Source organism: Dermacentor silvarum, chromosome 4 (assembly GCF_013339745.2).
Source record: "Dermacentor silvarum isolate Dsil-2018 chromosome 4, BIME_Dsil_1.4, whole genome shotgun sequence".
In the NCBI taxonomy this organism is placed as follows: Eukaryota; Metazoa; Arthropoda; class Arachnida; order Ixodida; family Ixodidae; genus Dermacentor; species Dermacentor silvarum.
In genome coordinates, this window is record NC_051157.2 from 228,174,573 (window position 1) to 228,188,233 (window position 13,661).

General features: G+C 48.6%; 1 protein-coding gene across 1 annotated transcript in view; it reads left to right on the plus strand.

Moving 5' to 3' along the window:
* LOC119451027 (DNA mismatch repair protein Msh6) overlaps positions 1-13,661 on the plus strand; it is a 383,914-nt gene that overhangs the window by 209,560 nt on the left and 160,693 nt on the right. The window contains exon 20 of the mRNA XM_037714459.2: positions 11,129-11,237. Within this exon, the coding sequence (XP_037570387.1) occupies positions 11,129-11,237 (109 nt within the window). The remainder of the gene's footprint in view (positions 1-11,128; positions 11,238-13,661) is intronic.

The window sequence follows — 13,661 nt, forward strand, 5'->3', positions numbered from 1 at the left end:
CTATCTATACAGATAAATGAACAAACAATCCCACACTACCTATTAGTCTTCCGCTCGACTAACCCACGCGAAGTCAGAAACAAAGGAACGTTCTGACCGTCGCCAGTTGTGTCAGACTCCTGCTCAGCGTGGCAAAAGACGTTGGCCTGCATGGTTCCAATGCAGTGTGGGCGTCGACCTCTGTCAAGAGCGATGAGGTTGCGTTCTTGCGCCGAGACCCACGTGGCACAGGACGCGGTCTGGGCCAGTCAGCCGTTGTGCCGCTGACGTGGGGTTAGTGATTGTCTTTGTGGCAAAGGGCAGCAACTGGTTACGGCAGCTTGGGGCTGGACCTGGGCCGCGCAACACAGCCATGGCGAGGCAGTCGGGGCTCAGGAGCTGGAGTTGTCGCTGGCCAACTCGCGAACGTCCCCTCTCTGGTCGATGGTCCCTGAAGCCGCTGCCTCCCGTCTCCAGAGCACAGCAGGAGATGCAACTGCTTCTTGACCACGTCAGCAATGCCAGCTCATCATCGCCTGCGTCTCCTTTTTCTTCATTTCTTGTTTTTTCTCTTGCGCTTCACGCACTGCACGTGCTTCTCGCGTGTGGGTCGCTTCTCTGTTTCTTCGGCCGGCGTCTTCGTCTTTTTTCACGTTATCACACGTCTGGCCTGTAACTCATGACAAGGGGAGAGAGCGATAAGGCAGGTGGGCGAGGTAACGAGCGAGGGTTTTTTAGCGGCGAGGGTGTAGCATTGAAAAGAAATATAATGCGCTACTGATTGCCTGTCGAGGAATTTGAGGCAGCACGGTGTGTTAGCTGGTTAACGTGTCATTGTAGGTTCCTCTTTTTATGGAAGGGGGCTGGACGAAGGGAAGGGGGGCATCTGCTCCGCTGGAGTTTAGTGAACTACAGTATAGACCATTTATAACGTAACCGCTTATAGTGCAGGACCGGATATAGTGCGGTCTTTTCAGACTCCCGTTAATTTTCTCATGGCACTCTATGTATACACGTATCGCTTATAGTGCAGTTGCGAGAAACGAAATACCGGTTACAGTGCGGTTGCCTGGGAGTACGGAAGTCAGCGGAGATGGCGAACGCTCCCCTCAAACGGGCGCCCCAAGGAGTGCTCAAGGAAAAAAGAGAGACGAAGTGGAGGAGAAGGGCACGTGGTGCGAACGAACAACCAGTGAGGCTGAAACCAGAACCTTGAGTGCGAGTCGAGAAATATCACGGCGCGCATAGCGAGCGAGAGCCGCGAAACTGCCAACTCTATCCAACGCTCACTTCACGATAACGGCAGTAAACAAAACTTCAGGGAGTGAGCGGCGGCGCCGGCACGGCATGGCGAAGGGCGCACGCGGAGACCGTGGATTGTGAGGGAGGAGGGCGGCAGGGAAGCTGATTTCGCCTTGGCAACTCCGCTGCTTCGGTAGCTCCCCTCGCCCTCCCTCGTAGCTCCCTCACTTTCGACTGTCACCGTGTGCGCCCGCCGCCGTACAGGCGCCGCCGCACCAGCCAGCCTGGCGCCAGCTTCCCGAAGTTTCGTTTTCTGCCGTTATCGGAAAGCGGGCGTTTGCTGACGTGGGCAGTTTCGTTGGCCGGCCGGCAACAGCGCCGCTGCTTCCCTCTGCGTCGTAGCCGCAGCGTGCAAGGTCAACACAAGACTAGAAAGTAGAGGCAGCATAAAGGAGAAAGAAGGGTTCACTGCCATTTTCTACACATGGCTACGGTAGCGTGGCTGAGACGTCGGCACGTAGACGCATGTTCCGGCACAACGCAGAATCGGCGACCTTGCCATTTGAGAGAGGGTGAAATTTCCGCCGCATTTTTTTTTCTTTCTTTTTCTTTTTTTGTTTTGTTCGCGCGCGACATTGAGGGGTCTCTCCTAAGTTTTTACTGTATGGCGGTGCTGACGCAATGGCGGTCGGAGGCGCCGCCGCGTGATTTGGTTCGAATTAATGAGATTCGACTGTAAATTGAATGCAAGCGTTCTAGCCGCATTCCTCGACTTTTGCATACGCGTGGCGGCTCGGTGCACATGTTTTGCATATGTGCGGGCCTTGAAAATTGTTGCTTTGGTTATAGTGCAGATATTCACGACTCCGGCGACTTACGTTATAAGCGGTTGTCATGAGCTAATAAGGGAAGAAATAAAGAAGAAAAAGCAGAAGTTAAGAAGAGAACAAGACAACACGAGGAGTCGGTGGCAGAAGTAAAGGAAAAAGAAGTTAGAAAATAAGAGCGTCTGAATGAAAGGAATAAAACATGAAAGCAGAAGAAGAAGCGCAAAAGTCCACGCGCATCTACGTGGCCAACGGGAGAAGGGACACGTAGCCGAAAAGAGCAGCCCAGCTACTCTCTGGGACGAAGGCAGGCAGAAGGAGCTGGAGGCCGAACAGGACGGGTGGATCGCGGAGACGGCGGCAACCCAGTGGAAGCTGTTCTTCGGCTGCCGCGGCCACGACCCGCGAGCTGAGTGGACGCCCCACCGGAAGCCGCAGCTACAGGCTGACGGCACTGCTTCCCGGATTCCCTGCGGCCTACGATCCGCAGGCTAGCGGAGTTCATCGGGCGATCCAAGTGCCTCGGTCACCCCACCGTCCTGACCCCCGAACCAGGCCAACCGTGGACCGGACGTCGGACACAGCGACTTCGAGTCTACGGCGCATCGGCGGGCCCAACGACGTGTCGCCGGAAGCCGCGACGACGAGGTGACGTGGCCACGTCGATGGACTTAATGTAAATACTTTGGACTTATGAATTTTAATATCTGAGGACTCTGGGGATTGTGTATAATTAACTCGTGCTGTGAATTGTTTGTTTCGTGTTGTTTTCTTTGTCGTTAGTTTTTTCAATTATAAATGTTTGTCTTAAACGTGCGACTTGTCCCTGTCTGTCTTTAGTCCACCGAAATACGTGACAATTATGCCCACCTTCAAGAGTTTTTCCATATGAAAAACTGCTTTTCATCTTCATCCTTGTATTGATGTTCCTGCCGTCTTCATATCTCGGTCCACCACTAACATGCCATGTCTTTCGCCACTTTCGTCGTTTGCACCAATCTGTACACTCACCGCACCTCACTTCACGTATTCACTTCACTGCACACACCAGAGTTCACTATTTAACACCAAAAAGTCATTGTCGCCCACTGGTATATTACAACACAGCTATACCACTTGTCTATGTAGCAAACAGCGGTTGACTGCTTCACACCAACACTTAAAGCAGTTAACCTACATTACTAAACTTACTACATCACTGAACACCGCTCCTATGACACTGTTCACAGTTACCAATGAGCCTTCACACGACTATACTCATCCACTCTGCCACTATATAATCTGCAACAGGGAAAAATACTTTCCGTGGTTTTCGCCACGTAAGTCCCTTATAGAAAAATTCTGCGTTTTTACACACCATTATCTGAAGTATGTTCTTATGATTTCATCTTTCACAATGCTGTCATCATATGAGTCCCTTTAGGAGCACTGTTCTATCCATATTTATGTCATGCCGTCGTAACAATCTCCTTAACTCCCAATGCAGCCATTTTTTTCATTTCACCCAACAAATATCTTGGTAACATACATTCGAACCTAAATGCAGGGTACCCTCTGACTCTTTCCGCATAACCTATTTTACGTCCTAAACAGCAGTGGTATTCCCAATCAGCTTAATTATATACCCGAACCGCAAAAGAATCCGTGTCCTCTCCCTAATGGAATTACATTTGATACCCTCAATGTTGTAGTGCCTTTCTCTTGCGTCGCTGTCAAGACTGCCTAGGGTGCCTACTTCCCTTCTTAATTCTGCTCTTTCCAGCGCCTGCACGGTTCCTGCCTGGCTTTGAAATTCTCTTGTGGAGTTCAAGTTTTGCCTCCTTTTTATTTCATGGACAAAGCTTCCTGAACGCATGCTTGTTGGCGCGCCATCTCGCTCTCAGCAGTCTCTTCATCTTCCGTCTGTACTTTCTTGATGTACGCCTTCTTGAGTGATTAGGGTAGCTGCTGGCTTTGTACTTGAACTCGAAAAAGTCACTTTTGAAAACCTTTTTCTTCTTTTGGAGGCATGCTTGGGATCTGCAGTTAAATACTCGTCGCTCTTGCTCTGAAACTTTGCGCCGTTCTTCGTAGTCATCATCTTCAGATGTTTTGCTACTTCTCACCCCAAATTTAAATCCTGCTCTCATAGTGGCTTTGCAATGAATAATACCATAAAGCGTCGCCCATCGGTGCTTTCATCGTGTCTTCTTCTTGGGTGTTGATTTCGTCTTTTTCTTTTCCTCGAAGCAATTTTTCGATCTGCTCTTTCTCTTATGCTTCTTTCTTTTCTTTTTCTCTGTTCTCTCTACTAGCTCTATCCCTCTGTCTGCTGTCATCGCTTCCTCAATGCGCCCTTCTTTCTCGCCACTCTTAAAACTTGAGCACCTGTGTTCGTCTAGACCAGAAACGTCTTGCTTGCTGGACACTAGCTTGTGTTCACAGGGGTTTCTGCAGTCGAAAGTCACCATCTCTTCAAAAGCCTTGCCGCGGTCGAGTACTCTCCCTTCCTGCATGATATCTTGAATTGCTCGGCTCTCAGCACACATTGTGTGCAGAGATGCGCTACTCCCTCTCTCGTCAGTGTCCCCTTGGTTCGTCGTTTCTGCAGACCGTTCATCCTCGTGAGCACAGCCCTCCGGCGCGTCCACTACACTACCGACACCACACCCATCATACGGGTGCTTTACCCCTTGCTCTCGAGTACAATATAACTCGGCGGCGCGGTCATCGATAACCTTACAGTGGTAACTATTCTGTCGTAACAGTTCACCTGTGTGAGGCCCCTCTTCAGGTATGCTATGACTGCTATGCATTATTTTGACTGCATCTGGCATCTCTGTCTCTTTCTCTTCGAACTGTTTTTTCTTCTCACATGCTTGCCGAAGTGTCTCAAGTTCTAAAGATCGAGCGGCATGGACACGGTTCATTACATCCTCAATTAGTTTAACGCCCTGCTCCTTGCTAAGCTTTTTCTCGCGAACCGTAGCTAACATGCTGTCCCAATCCATCTCCAGACCACCAAAAATCTGTGACAGGGCCGGAAATGGTGGAATATCCTGGCAGGCTCACCAAATTGTCACGTATTTCGGTGGACTAAAGACAGACAGGGACAAGTCGCACGTTTAAGACAAACATTTATAATTGAAAAAACTAACGACAAAGAAAACAACACGAAACAAACAATTCACAGCACGAGTTAATTATACACAATCCCCAGAGTCCTCAGATATTAAAATTCATAAGTCCAAAGTATTTACATTAAGTCCATCGACGTGGCCACGTCACCTCGTCGTCGCGGCTTCCGGCAACACGTCGTTGGGCCCGCCGATGCGCCGTAGACTCGGAAGTCGCTGTGTCCGACGTTCGGTCCACGGTTGGCCTGGTTCGGGGGTCAGGACGGTGGGGTGACCGAGGCGCCTGGATCGCCCGATGAACTCCGCTAGCCTGCGGATCGTAGGCCGCAGGGAATCCGGGAAGCGGTGCCGTCAGCCTGTAGCTGCGGCTTCCGGTGGGGCGTCCACTCAGCTCGCGGTTCGTGGCCGCGGCAGCTGAAGAACAGCTTCCACTGGGTTGCCGCCGTCTCCGCGATCCACCCGTCCTGTTCGGCCTCCAGCTCCTTCTGCCTGCCTTCGTCCCAGAGAGTAGCTGGGCTGCTCTTTTCGGCTACGTGTCCCTTCTCCCGTTGGCCACGTAGATGCGCGTGGACTTTTGCGCTTCTTCTTCTGCTTTCATGTTTTATTCCTTTCATTCAGATGCTCTTATTTTCTAACTTCTTTTTCCTTTACTTCTGCCACCGACTCCTCGTGTCGTCTTGTTCTCTTCTTAACTTCTGCTTTTTCTTCTTCTTTATTTCTTCCCTTATTGGCTCATGACAGCGGTCTACACTGTCTCGGGTGAAAGTGGTTGAAATGGCTAATTAGGTCGGTTAGCGCATTTGTGCTCTGGTCCCATATTATGAATATGTTGTCAATGTAAAGCAGGTAGGTGTGGGATTTTAAAGGGTATAATTTTATCAGGTTTGCTTCAAGCTGTCCCATGATAATGTTGGCATACGTGTAGCGAATGGTGTGCCTATGCTTGTGCTGTAAGTTTGTAGGTAGTGAATAGAATTGAATTCGAAATAGTTGAGCGTGAGAACTTGAGAAGGTGACAAGTAAACTTCAGGAGCATGCGTCTGAGGATTGACTGCGAGGGGCTTTGACATGGCTTCAATTTCTTCACTCATGGGTATGTTAGTGTAAAGAGCAGAAACATCTAAAGTTACTAGAATAGCGCGGTTGGAGAGGATTTGGTTGGCGTTAATCGAGTCAATAATTCGAAAGAAGTGGGGCGTATCTTGAACATGAGATGGTAGGGTGGTTGGAATGCTTGACAAATGGCGATTTAAGAATTTCGATAGTGACTCAGTAGGTGTGTTGTGATTAGAAAGTATAGGCCTGCTTGAGATTTCTGCTGTGAATATTTCTTCTACGGGAACCTTATGTATTTTAGGAAAAAGGTAAAAGCAGCCGACTTCTTTGTTATTGGGCATCATGAAGCGATATTCAGACTGGGTTATTAGTTCCTGGGACAGGAGCTCCGCTATTGTACTCTGCATTAGGTTGCTGTAAACTGTAGTTAAGTTAGAGTCGAGTTTTGTGTAATGGCCGTGGTTGCTCAATTGTGTCAAAAAAGGCCTCAGTTTTGTACTTTTCTATAGGCCAGATGACGATACTGCAGCATCTGTCTGCTCGTTTTATTACAATATTCTTTCTTTCCATGAGTTCCTTAAGAATTTGGTGCTGAGTGGGGGACAAATGTTTGCGCTTGCAGCAATGCCATACTGACTCAAGAATTTCCTTTGAAATTAGTTTTATGTATAAATCAATGTCTGGGCGCTGTTCGGCTTCCGGTGTCCACGTGCTTATTGGTCTGAGAGAGTCTATCCTGTTTTCCTACGTCTGGCCTATCGAAAAAGAATTCCTTGATGCACATATGCCTTTAAAACTGTTATATCTTTGTGGAGTTCATACTCATTTACTGCGTTGTTTGTGGGACACGTTAGACTCCATTTGAGGGGATCAACTTCATCAGGATTTAAACTCTGTGATATGTCTACTGCATTGCTGCAGTGCTCTGGATGCTCGCTCTTAGCACTATTGGTGGAGCTATGTGCTGTAGGGGTCAGTAGTTTTCTTCGGTGGATCTGCAGCTCCAATAACTTAGTGTTGGTATTTATCTAGTTGGCTTCCCTGCCTAGTTTCGACGAATTGTTCAAGTCCTCTTTTTTCCGGTTCAGGTAAATTTATGCTCTCAAGCTAATTAGTAAGTATCCTAAGTTGTTCCTGGCAGTGCTCTTCGAGAATATCAATTAAAGAGAGCGACGCATTTTCTAGGACAGCATTCCACTTGAATAATAGCCTGGAGGGTAAAGAGCCGAGGGCGCATCTCACCTTAATTCTAAGGCCTTTTGGAATTTTCCTGTGTTTTATGCAGCTAGTGTAAGTGTTTAGATGAAATTTGTAATTTGTTTCTTTGGCAGTGAGCTTGCAGGATTGGAGGAAAGAGCGAGCTTTGTTGTTGCGTGTGTTATCTGTAGTGCGTGGTAGTCATTTCTGTTTGGTTCGGGCAGACCTCCGGGGCGACAAATGTTTAGGTGGTTTCTTTTTACGCTTTGTTTGTTTGTCAAGACCTGCACCGGTGTCTTTCTGTGTATCTGTCTGCTTATTACTGTATGTAGCTGTTTGCGTGGAGGCTTCGCGTGTGGTTGTTGGCTTCCGTATGAGCGGGTGTTGTTCAGGTGGTGTTGGTTCCGCGTCTACTGTCTGTGTAGATGCTGCTTGGGTTCTAGCTTCGGCAGAGCATGCGTACAAGCTGGTGTCGACGATTTCAGGCATGTGTTTCTGTGTTGTAGCTAACTGGGACGGAGGCTCTACTGGCGTTGTTGGCTGCATCAGTTTAAATGAGTTCCCGAGCCTGTATTTGATGTCGTTAGCAATTACCTTGACGCCATAAAAATTGGGGTGTGATCCATCCCAGGCGAGCAGAATTTCTGTTATCTGGATAGCGCAGCAAAACGTGGACACGAGAAGAAACGAAGACAAGTGTAACAGTACGCCCGGAATCCCGTGGAACATATTGAAATGAGCCTGTTGTAATAGAAATGAAATCGACGAGGGTGGCGATATGGACTCGAACCCGTATGACAGTTGTGTGACGATGATGGCATGACAATGGCGTCATAATCACAATTGTATGACCGCAGCATCAATGCCAAGGAATGACAAAGATGCCATGACGTCGATGGAATGACAAAGGCGGCAAGAAAAATGTATGAGGTGTGACGAAGGTGGCGCGACGACCATTGTATGACGACGACGTGACAGCGATGGCACTGTAGGTGCACTATCTCCGGGATCAGCCTAGCACAGTAAAAATTTTAAAGGATATTTGGTAATTGAAGAGTGGGACATACCCGGTGACCCAAGTTTGTCCAATCGTTGGTTTGGATTCTCGTATCACAGCAGCTCGATCGCTGTCCATTATACAGTAATACCTCATTAACTCGATGGAGTAAAATCCGGAAAAAATTTCGAGATAAGTGGATTTTTTAGATAAGCAAAGTTGTGGAAATTGTAGTGAAAAGTAGAGTTCTTTCTAAAAAATTCACCGTGCGATCAGCTTTTCAACAAGAGCTTCTAAACTTCTAAACGTGCAAGGATAAGAACCTACTGCAAGAGCTTCAGAAATAGTTCATGCTGCTCTTTATAGCAAAACACATAAGCTTATATTAAGAAAGCACGTGTCACACCTGTTTCAGCGTGTATTTGCTGCCCTTATACCGGCAACAACGGGGTGACGTCGCTCAAAGTCATCGCTCGCATGGGGTTCGACATGTAGGCAACAAGTGAACGCGACAGCCACGTCCATAGCGTGGCTTGTTGCCGTCGCGTGCAAGATTGCTTGCATGGGGCTTATACTCAGGGTGCGTACAGGTTCTTGAAATCCTTGAAAACCCTTGAAATTGAAAAGTGCATTTTCAAGGCCCTTGAGAGTCCTGGAATTTTTTTGCTTCCTTGAAAATCCTTGAATTTCATGAGCAATGCACTCTGATATCGACATTGCGACCTCCTTTCTGTGGTAGATCGGCATCGATCCGACATAGTCCCCATTTCAGAAACAATACGCCGGCACGAGCACACACGGTTCCGTTTTGCAGAACTACGGGAAAAAAATAAAAGGCTTCACCGCGTCAAACCATGAACGGAGTGAGAGATGCGTGCCGCGCTTGGGTGCTGGCTTGGCTGGCAGTGTTTATGCTGCTTTCCTCACCCTATCGTTCATTTCACTCCTCGCCCGTCGGTCTGCCTTTTCCCACTTTCCCTCTTGCCCGTGAGATGAAGCTAAAGAGAGCTTTAGTGGAGCAACTTTACCACTGATGCTCAGTGCCTTTGTGCCTTCGGGTGGAGGTCTGTTATAGTATTATTTATGATAAAATAAGTGCAATAACCTTATGCTGAATGTTTTGGAAATGTTTGATGAACCAACCCAGCTAATACTGCAGAAGCCTGAGAGCAGTTGTGAGTGTTTGTTGTGTTAAATTTAATATTGCGGACTTGAGAAACGATCAAGACAAGACATGTTTTACAAAATTCCAATATACTGTACATCTATTTTTATAATATAATGGATGTGTTGGAAGACTACACTGGATGGTATGAAAATGTTCGGTAAACTTGCCCAGTTAATACTGGAGAAGTCAGAGTAGCTGTTGGTAGCATTCATTGTGTTTTGTAAACTTTTTTTTCTTCGGCATTGTTGTGAACTTGCAAAGTGATCAAGGCTACACAATACTAACATCATTGGGATATACATTTATTTCTTTTTATTTTAGCACAATAACCCTATGCTGAATGTTTTGAATATTTTTGGTGGACTTTACCCAGCCCATACTGGAGAAATCTCAGCTGCCGTTCTAAGCATTCATTTTGTGTTGTGATCTTGAGAAGTTATCAAGGCTATACATTTTATTTTAATTGTGATATACATTTATTAATTGTAATTGCAATAAAACTAGTCATTTTTGGAAATGTTAGAGTAAAGAAATCCTACTTTGGATGTCGCTTTGAGTCCTTGAAAAAGCTGTGACAGGTCCTGGAAAGTCCTGGAATATCCTTGAATTTTTGCCTTGGAAACCTGTACGAACCCTGATACTTTACTTAGTGTAGAAAAAACTTTGTAAGGCTGATCTGCTTCGCGGTAGCACTTGGACCTAGAAAGGCGTTCTCGAACTGCTTTACACGTTGCACGAGCCGATTGTTCCCGCTGCTGCACTCAACGTTATTTCGCAGCAAGCTAAGCATGCTTCTTGTTTCGGCTGATGTCTGCACCTCCCAAGGTCCTTCGTCTTCGTCGCCATCGTCTTCACCGTGCCCTCCGTTTGATGCCTTCCCAGCGATTTCGGCGTCAGAAAATTTACCTGTCACCGGTACATCCTGCTCGCATAGCATGTACTTTTGCCTCGTCCATTACGTCGAATAAAAGTAAAACGGAAATCACACCTGTAATGGTAAATCACGAGCGTTGCATAAAGCGAACAAAATGGACAGCGTCAAGCGGGCTATTTTGCAGGGCCTGCCTCCGCGCACATCTCTCCTGCCACGTGACGTGCCACATAGTTGCTTGAAAAAGTTATGCCGCTAGGTTCCGACTTCACAATTGGTGAAAGTGTCCGCTTTGTGATAGGCGTGGCAGCCTCGTGCTTACCAAACCAAACGGTCTGGCGGCGTAGTCTTTATTCCAGTCTCGGTAAAGATTTCGAGATACCCGCAATTTGGCCCAAAAATACTTCGAGACGAAGGGCAGTAAATACATGACACGTATGGGAAATGGTTCGGAGCCGCGGAAAATTTTGACTTAGCCGATTTTTGATATATTCGAGTTAGAGGTATTACATGTACCATGGATCAAGGTGGCACGAGATATTAATATGCACAGACAAACAAACAAATATGCTGCAAACTGGGTGATGTTTCCCAAATTTGCCAATTACATTGAAATGCATGCTCTAATCTTCTTGGAATTTTTACCTTCTGTGGCTGCCCACGATGGATGTGCAGGATTCACAGCCAGGGTTTGGCACGCAAGAGTTCTTCCCACCCGGACCAGCGCGCCATCCTGTACGAGGACACAGCATACAACAAGCGCAAGATTGCCAATCTGCTCCAGGTGGGTGACATGAAAAGCCCTCTTCTGGTTTAACTACCAGAAATGTGCTTATTTTAAGTGTTTTTATGCTTTAGCATTTTCTTTCAAGATGTAGTAGTTGCAATACTATATTGGCCCTTTTCACCGGTAATAGCTGACTAAAAGCAAGTTGCGCTTGCACCGTGCCTAGTCATTGGTTGCCTCAAAACTCTCCACTTCGCCTCCGTGGTGGTTCAATTCCCACTCGTGGCAGGTGCATTTGGACAGAGGTGGAATGCAAAGAACACCAGATCATGAAAGTGAATCCTGAACCCCAGCACTCCCGCATCCCTCATAACCCATCATGCAGTTTAAGAATTCTAACCCTCCCCCCCTCCCCCCCCTTTTAACAGCGGAGCTGTTTAAGCGCTTGGTTGCACAGCGTAGTCCGAACAAGAACTACTCCTGGTGTTGGCATCACCGTGCTTTGCCTAGCAACCACCTCGCGAAGTGGTGTGTGCTTCGCCTCCTCTCCGTGTCTTGCACATGTTGCCTTGACATGGGACATTAAGGAGAGCATGTGCACGGCGTGCGCTATGCTCGGGAGAGAAAGAGCAAATGAGAGCGAGAGAGAAAGAAATTGTAGCAGCACCAATGAGGCAATGCGCAGAGCTGCTGCCGACAACGTCTGTGTTTCCCCTCGTTCACGCCTAATGCACGCACTGTCCGTGACAGCAGCATTTGCTTCTGGCGGCGGCTCGGCAGGTTTCTGCCAGCCACGCTCCGGCAAATGAAGGTGCAGCTTAGCCGTGACGTCACCGAGAAGATAAAGCTCGGAGCCGCCGCGACGACAGCACAACTCTCGTTGACTCTGTGGCGAGTACATGTACCCTTTGACATGGGACGACCAAAGAAGGTCCAGAGACCCGAAGAAGAAACCGCTCATCTTGAAGCGTGTCACACGGCCATGCGAGAATGTACGCGTTGGCGGCGAGCCAATCCGGAATACCGTGCCTCGCGGCACTTAGCTTTTCCTAGCAAAATTTAGCCAAGTTTAGTAAAACCTGAAATAAGCTAGGTCGATCACCAGCTCCACTGTTTGTTCCACGCTTGCACCACTAGTGCAAGCTACCCACATTATATATATATATATTTTTTTTAGGTGTCCTAAATAAGCTGTATGAGTACAGTCGCCAGCTGATACAGTGGAATCTCGATGATACGATCACGGCTAATACGAATTTCCGGATGATACGAATTTTTCTGTGGTCCCGGCCGAGCCCCATTACTTTGCAACGTGCTAGAGAACGGTTGTTAGGAATCGATTTTCAACCCGCGTCGGTTGATACGAATAAACGCCGCCCCACCGACGGCCGCGAAAGAGAACAGCGCGCAGTCACATGCTTTCTCCCTTTCTCTTTTGGTGCGGAGGCGCGGATGCGGCGCCAGACAGCGCGGAGGCTGCGACTGGGCGCGAAGAGTTTGACGCTGTGACACTTTTCTTGCTTTTGCGCTTTTCCCGACGCTGGCGTGAATAAGCGCGGCCGCCGCAGCGAGCGACGGTTCGTGCAGCCTATCGCTTCAACGGAAACTGAGTGGAGTAAGCACAGCGCATCCAAAGGTCAGAGCCGTGTGGAGATCGCTGTCAAGATACGGTGCGTGCGACAACCTCGATAGCCGGCACTGGTGCAAAGTACAAGAACGCATTTGTTGGCAGAGTAGAAGCCGCCCCCCCCCCCCCCCCCCCCCACCCCTCCCTCCTGCGCTGCCTTCCCGCCTTGCTCCTTTCGCGTGGGAGATGGCGTCACCAGTTACCCTTGCGGCCGGTTGCAAGATACGCATTTGGTGCCCCGCAGCACAGCTTCGCCCCCCCCCCCCCCCCTTCCTCCCTCCCTCCCATAGCCCCCGGCCTTTCGCGCGACAGAAGCAAGGCCGGGCTCGACCGGCGCGCCCGGCCGTGACGAATGTGGCGTTTGCTCTCCGCTGTGCGTTCGCTCTCCTTGAAGGCGCGCGTCCCCCGCGCGAAAAGCGCGCTTTCACTCGCACATACGGCACGCGGCGACAATTTTATCGCCCTTGGACTCATACTCCACGTCTCATGCTCCTCCTCCGCATCGCCCTCGTTGATCTCCTCTCCTGTCGGTGGGCGCACCTCGTTGAGAAGCGTGCTCGCTACCGCCCTTGTCGGCGATATTTTCCAGCGGAAGCCGCATTATAACCGGTATTTCGTCTCGCGCGGCTGCACTGTAAGCGGTATGCGTATACAAGGATTTCTATGGGAGGGTAAACGGGAGTCGGAAGAGGCCGCGTTGCAGCCAGTTCTGCACTATAAACAGTTAGGTTATAAGTGATCTATACTGTAAATGCTTTTTACGTGCGTGTGCCTGAGTGAGTTCACCTCCGACTCATTAATTTAGCTAGTTTTAATTGTGTTTCGATCATACGAATTTCGGCTAATACGAATAT